Source organism: Natrix helvetica (genome assembly GCF_964273705.1).
Source record: "Natrix helvetica genome assembly, chromosome: 3".
NCBI lineage: Eukaryota > Metazoa > Chordata > Lepidosauria > Squamata > Natricidae > Natrix > Natrix helvetica.
The window spans coordinates 62,404,582-62,412,019 of record NC_138549.1 but is presented as its reverse complement, the minus strand read 5'-3'; the positions used below and the strand labels follow the sequence as shown (position 1 = coordinate 62,412,019).

General features: G+C 38.6%; 1 protein-coding gene across 1 annotated transcript in view; it reads right to left on the bottom strand.

Moving 5' to 3' along the window:
* Nucleotides 1–226: 226 nt before the first annotated feature.
* Nucleotides 227–7,438, bottom strand: part of DDR2 (discoidin domain receptor tyrosine kinase 2) — a gene marked incomplete at its 5' end in the record, with an annotated part of 31,329 nt that continues 24,117 nt past the window's right edge. Inside the window, 2 exons of the mRNA XM_081949558.1 lie at nt 227–4,995; nt 6,305–6,454. Of these exons, the coding sequence (XP_081805684.1) occupies nt 4,861–4,995; nt 6,305–6,454 (285 nt within the window). The 3' untranslated portion in view covers nt 227–4,860. The remainder of the gene's footprint in view (nt 4,996–6,304; nt 6,455–7,438) is intronic.

Genomic DNA, 7,438 nt, shown 5'->3' with positions numbered 1-7,438 from the left:
TGTATTTGACAAAAGCAGGAACCCCAGCACCCCATGAGATGTAACACATTGTGAAATTTTAGCTTTTTAATTTCTAATCAATTTAACACTGGGATCTGTAGAAGATAAGACACATGTCATATTGTCCACAATCATCACACAGGCTGACCCCTGACTTATCTAGTAACCTTGAAAAAGCTTTCGGTGATGCTGTAGTGACTTGTGTAAAGGAAAACACTGTAAACCATTCCTCTATATCATCTTTATTTAAAAACCATTGTTCCTGAACAGTTCCTGAACTTTATGTGCACAAAGTTACTGAACTTAACAAAATATTGAGAGAATGAATTTCCATTTCCCCTTGAATTGTAACAGTTTGGCTTGTGTTTTGATGATAAATACAAATGATAAAATACAAGTATCTCTGAAATTTCACTGACTTGTCTAGAAATTACAATATTGTGCCCTAATATGTAATTCATGGCCATATTATAAACTCAGTGACTACTATAATCTATTCATTAATTTGTTTCAGCAAGATAATAATTGTAAATGTGAGGGGGGAAATCAGCATAGACTCTTGTAGTTGTAGAATTCACTGAGCTGTCCACAGCCTTTTGCACGGGGTGAGTAAGTAGCTTTCTCAGTTTGTAAATTGCATTTTTAAGAAGGCTTTTTTTTTTTTTTTTTTGCTCTCTAGCTTTTATAGGAATAGGTATGGGAGGTCTGGAATTTCTTTTAAAAAATAAAGAGAGATAATAAAATAAACACATCAAGTCTAATTTAGGCTTAATTTATTTACCTGGATTATTATTATTTTTTAAAAATACTATTTAAAACTATGCTACCATAATTTGGGAAAAGCCCAGATGTCATAGAAAAAGAATGGTAGATGCTTCAGTTTATAGATTACTGACCTATGCTTCAAGATCTAGTTTGATACTTTACAGAAAGTTTGCAAATGAATATTTTTTTAAAAATAGATAGAACATTGCATTTACTAGTTACTGTAGGTACTTATACAAACTACTGCTTATTTTAAGGTTCTACAATTTGTATTTGCCCATTTGTACTGCACTGCAAATATGACTTAAATACAGCTTTATAGTTTAATCTATGAAAATGTGCTCCTATATTGAGGCCTTGGGGAGAGGGATTACTTATAAAGCTTCAGCTTGATTGTCCATAAAGGATTGTTTCTTGCCTCTCCTATTTGTGAGCAATGTGAATTTATTGGCATTGTATTTCTCGAAGAGATAAGTAAAGGACTGATTATTATTGCTTGCAACCCAGTTAGAAGCTCAAGCCCAGCTTCTAATTAGAAGCTCAAGCATAGCTAGAAGCTCTAGTCCAATGTTTCTCAATCTTGATGACTTGAAGTCCTGTGGACTTCAAGTCGCCAAGGTTGAGAAACACTGCTCTAGTCAATTCATCTATAACGTAGGAAAGATAAATAATATCCATTTTTCAAAGGAGAAGTGTGTGGTGAGGAATATGTGTGGCCAGGACATGAAGATCATTTTCTTCCTACATTTAACAGTTCAAATTCCATTTCATTCTTAGCCTTGTTCTGATTCCACAAGTGAGTTATTTTCGTATGGTTTATGAGCACAAAATAAATACAAGGGGAAGAATTTGCTATGGCTGCATCCTACATGAGCAAACAAAAAGAAGAAATGCTATTGAATTAATAATGTAAAATTTGCAGAAGCCAGGTTTAGGTGCAGAACTTTCTATCTACAGTATAAGAGTACAGTATTAATGAGTAAAACAGAAAAGCAGAACTGGAATACACGAGTCTCCCAAGACATTAAAGATAAAAGAACCTAGCCAGTAACTTCACTTTTCCTGTCTTTGACCAATGATCAAAGAAAATGTAGAGAAGCTGACCATAAAGACTCTCAAAGCTTGATTTAAGGTTCTTTTGTAGATGAATACCAAGAAAACAGATATATTCCAGCAGCAATCCATCTGTGCAGTATGTGATAACACTGTGCAGCAAACATACTTTCTCATCTCAGTCAAAACATGTCAAGCCAGACCAGCTTTGAAGTTTCAGGAAACAATTTCTCCTCTGCCCACTCCTTTATCTAATCTCTCCAAAGAAGCTTACTTATTTCTAAACTATACTATTATAATTTTGTGGTACCCAGATCAGGTGTGAAATTCTGGAGAACTGGTAGAGGAAATTTTGAATAGTTTGGAGAACCGACAAATACCACCTCTGGCTGGCCCCAGAGTGGGTTGGGAGTAGAGATTTTGCAGTATCCTTCCCCTGCCATGCCCACCAAGCCACTACAGAACCAGTAGTAAATTTGTTTGAATTTCACTATTGACCTAGATGGTTTTCAATGTCATTGAGACAATCTGGTATTTGTTCAGGGTCTACTGATCCCACAATCTGTAAAAGAAGCAACTCACCCATTAATTCCTTATGCTCTAGATTTTCTAGCAATTAACTGATGGTTACAAGTCATATCTACAGATCACAACATCATGGTGTTCTGTCACCAAACAAATAAGGAGCCACTGATTTCATACAAAATCTATAGCATTAAAAGATTTGCATGTCCAAACTTTGGAAAATATCAGTCTTATATTCACAATGAAGAAATTCAAGACATTTGATTCCAAGAAGCACAAATCAATCTATTGTTAATATAGTTCATAATCTAATGTGAGCTATAACTATTGAAATACCAGTCAATCTACTTTAACTGCACATCACAGTGATTTTTGAGGTTTGATCTAGCAGCAGTCCTGTATCAATGTTCTTGCTTTTTGTTTAAATGGAAATCCTAAAGGTATGCATTTTTTAACCCCCATACTATGTATGATTTAATAATGACCATTTTTAAAACTCATGGCCTGCTTGTGATTCATCAAGATCCAAATTGCATGCCCTAGCATCCTGAAACTATATTGCCAAATGCCAATGTTTTTTTTATGATAAAAATAGGAACACGAGGATCTTTGGGCAATTTTTTTTCTCCTGCTGTATTCCCATATCTCAAACCTTCAAACTAACCTGAAATTGCTAGTTTAGGAATTTGGGTAATTGAGAGTAGAAGCTATCTTCCCATAAACACACATGCAAAAAATTTGAAATGTGCTCCACAGATAGCTTTTTAGACTATTTCTCTGTGTTGGTGAGGAGGAGCAGTTTGCCTCTTGGAGGTGTCCTGCTTCACCAGCATTCCTAAAACCTTGAAAAAAATGTAAAAAAATAAAAATAGCTAAAACAAATGTAGTCCGTTCCCTTACATCAAAAGGTTTCTTATAGTCCACTGGAATGTCAGGAGCTAAACTGCAGTCTTGACTGGTTTGTCCCACTCTGTCCTGAAGTAAAGAGCATCACATATGCTAGTGATGCTCTTTACCCTTATCCTTATATGCTCCATTCCTTTGATCATTCTGATTGCATTTTGAAGCCCATAAGAGAGGACATCTAGGACATCCAAAACCATGACTATAAAGCCACATGTATTACAGCTGTTATATACCAGCTAAAAGCAAATCCATCTTTGTGACTGTGAACTATCTGCTATAAGCTAAAAACAAGGTCAGATATTCAAACAGGGATCCAGAAGCTACAAGAGGAAGTAAGCAAGACATGCTTAAATGTTATGGTAATTGCAGCACAGCACAGGAGGAATTGACTAATTTTTCCAATACCTAAGTTCAGAACAAAAGACATGTATCTGATGTAGATACCTATCATCAAGTTTTTGTATATGACAAAGGGAAGGGAAGGGAATTGCTTCTATGTCTGGGCCAGACTTTACTCAATGCCCTATCAAATGCCTTGGCCTAGCCTGGTTGACTGGTGAGATTGCATGTGCAAATGGAGTATGGAGTATACTCTACATAAGAAAACCAACAGCTTTATTGCTACTCTGCTTTTACTCAGGAACTGCACATCTGTATTTAAAGGACTTTTAGTTGATCTTCAAGATGTCTGCACTTCTCCCAAAGGTGCTTTTCCTGAAGAAACTTTTTGGATGAGAAGTGAAATGTCGCCTATTGTAACTTTCCATCTGTACATCAGGATTAGGGTATCCCTTCTCTTCTGGTAGCACTCAGATTAAGAGTCAAGGAGAGAGGCCCAGATACTCTGTTCTCTACAGGGCAGTGAGTGAAATGTGTAGACTATAAGTGGGACATATTCTTTAACGTCCAACTTTTGTAACACACAAACATTCTGCTCAGAGAAATCTAGATTCCACCCCAAATTAATTACATTTTGCAAAGTCTGCATAGTGTTTAATTGATACAAAATTGCATACTTTATCTTAAGTTTACCCAACCGATTCTGTATTAGCAAATCCTGTCCTAAATCACAGGAAATCTATTTCAGTACCTTCTTTGGCTTTTGAGATTTCAGCAACCATTGTCCAAGCCACAGTCTGTGTCCAGTATGACATTCTGCTCCTTTATTGCCTCTTACACAATTACAGCTCTTGTACACAGCAGTGGCATAAAACACTACTGTACTAATTGCTTCAGTACTTTCCAAGTTCATGTGCCTATTTCCAGCTCAATTCCATTTTCAAGCTTTTTTTCATATCCTTTTTTCAGGAAAAAGAATATATTTTCTTCTCTTTCATAGACAAACTCCATTTAAAAAAAACACACACAACCTAGAACATTTACAAGATAAATAACTTTTTCAGTCTTTACCAGTCCAAAACACAGCACCATGAATGAGGTTACGTAGCAGACCTGGTCAGATCCCCATTTCTCTCTCATCTGTCCTTTGATGGTTGATTTGAGTCCAGCTGTGTTATTGAAGGAAAGGTGAAGTGGCTTCAGTTCTGGGTATAACTTGGAGAGGGTAATGTGGCAGGGGAAAGGGGTAGTCTATAGCATTTGAAGGCATCACTATGAAGTGGTTGCTTCTTGAAGAAAGCAGTGGATTTCTTGGAAGGAAGGGCGAGATTTAGTATCTCGTCTCCAACAGTTGAGCATTAGCTTATATACAGGATCAGGGCAAAATGGAGGCTGTGGAAGGTAAGTCTGAAAGAGAAAAGGGAGATAAAAGCGAGTATTGAAGGAAGGCAAAACAATTCCTTCTTTAAAAGCATTAAAACCTCTTCTGTTCATAGTCTGCACTGTTCATTTATGGGATGTTAGTTGCAGAATGTGATTCATAGTAGATAATCTCATTTATTTTCTGTTGGTGATTTATTTAGCACATTTGCATCCCTTTTCCACAGAGTTCAGTTAGTTTGTAAGATGCTAACTCTCTCTCTATTCTTGAAACAATACAGTGAAGTAAACTTAGGTTAAAAGTGATTTTATCAACACACTGCCCAGTAATATTCCTTTTTCTGAGTTAAATACTGGTCTGCTCTGCAGAATCAAGCTTAAGCAAGACACTATTTCTTGAAAGCAAGAATGCATGATGTTACTATCTACCCAACCTGAGCCAACACAGAAGGAAACTTTCACCTCTCAATCCCTACTGTTACACATCAAAAGTAGTGTATTTGACTAGCACTAGCAAAAGTGGTACTATCTGGTTTTCCTATTGTGCTTCATTGCATTGCAGGCAAACACTCCCATCCATTGTCACTGCTTTCTTTACATGGCCCATTTTTAAAGAACATTTTTAAATGGTAAAAAGCTGGACTTTCATTGTTGTTATTAACTCCTCAATGAAAGATGGTCATTTTTCCTTTCTTTTTAACCTTAGGAATTTGACAAGTGTTGTGCTAGTTTTCCTTTCTAGCTCAGGTGTCAGGAAGAGTGGTAAAATTGGTGGGTTTCCCCCCTTTTTTTAACCAGTCAGTGAATGCAACATGAGGGAGGGGGGAAAGCATTCCTATTCAAGCAAATAAAGTGAACAGAAATTATTCATAGCTAGATATTGAACTGCATATTAAAACACTATAGATTTTTGAAGTACCGAATGTCCTCACTTAATGCCAACTCACTCAGCACCCGGTCACTATTTCAACATTGCAGCATCCTCCGGTTACATGCTCACCATTTACAACCTTGACTGCCACCTTCCAACAAGAAAAGCCAGTGGGGAAGTCGGCATGAGGATGCAAAGGGTGACCATGAGATGTCGTGCTTAACAACATCACACCATTCCTTAACTATTGTAATCATAAAGAACTAGAACTGCTGTTGCTAAGTGGGATGGTCATGTCATATCATCAGGCTTCATGACCACATCACTTAGCAATGGAAATTCTGGTCCCAATTACCATTGTTAAGTAAGGATTACCTCTATTGTTTCCTCAATAGATCAAATAATGTTTCCATTTTCTGAGTCTGCAAAGATCTATCTATCTAAAGTATTCATATATTTTCATACCTGTCGTCCCTGATTTCTGAAAAATTCTCCGGTGTTCTCAATTACTTGCTCATCAGATAGTTGAGAATATGGTTGCTCTCGGCAAAATGTGAAGGTTTCCCAGAGTGTAACACCAAAAGCCCACACATCACTTGCAGTTGTGAATTTTCCCTGGTTGGAGGAACAGAGGCGAGAAAATAAAAATGACTTATATATACAATACAATGCAATATAATACAATACAATACAATAGCAGAGTTGGAAGGGACCTTGGAGGTCTTCTAGTCCAACCCCCTGCCTAGACAGGAAACCCTATACCAGTGATGGCGAACCTTTTTTGGCTCACGTGCCACAAGTGGGGGGAGCGCAGGGGGGTAGAGTGCGGGCGTGCCGCCCCCATAATGCAACGCGCGAACCCCCCAGTGCGCATGCGCACACAACGCGCAATCCCCCATTTTTACATGCTTTTTTCGCCCTCCCCAGGCTCCAGGGGCTTTATAGGAGCCTGGGGAGGGCGAAAAGAGCCTCCCCTGCCCCCCCAGAGGCTTCAGGGACCGTCCCTGAAGCTTTCAGAGAGCTTAAAACCACCCTCCAAGCAAACCGGAAGTGACTTCCGGTTTGCTCGGAGGGTGGTTTTAAGCGTTCCGAAGGCTTCAGGGAAGCCTCTGGACGGTCCCTGAAGCCTCCGGAGGGCCTCCGGGGGGGTGGGGGAGGCTCTTTTCGCCCTCCCCAGGCTCCTATTAAGCCTCTGGAGCCTGGGGAAGGCAAAAAATAGCTTTTAAAAAGGTGAACTCAGCTGACAGGGCAGTGCCTCGCGTGCCCTGACAAATGGCTCCGCGTGCCACTTGTGGTTCGCTATCACTGCCCTATACCGTTTCAGACAAATGGCTATCCAGCATCTTCTTAAAGACTTCCAGTGTTGGGGCATTCACAACTTCTGGAGGCAAGCTGTTCCACTGATTAATTGTTCTGACTGTCAGGAAATTTCTCCTCAGTTCTAAGTTGCTTCTCTCCTTGATTAGTTTCCACCCATTGCTTCTCTGATATATTAATCAGAGATTCATGGTTTCCATAAAAATTAAGCAGCTCCAAGGAGAAAAACTGCCTACAGGAAAATAAAAATGTATGAATCATATAGATCTGTATGTTTCTGGA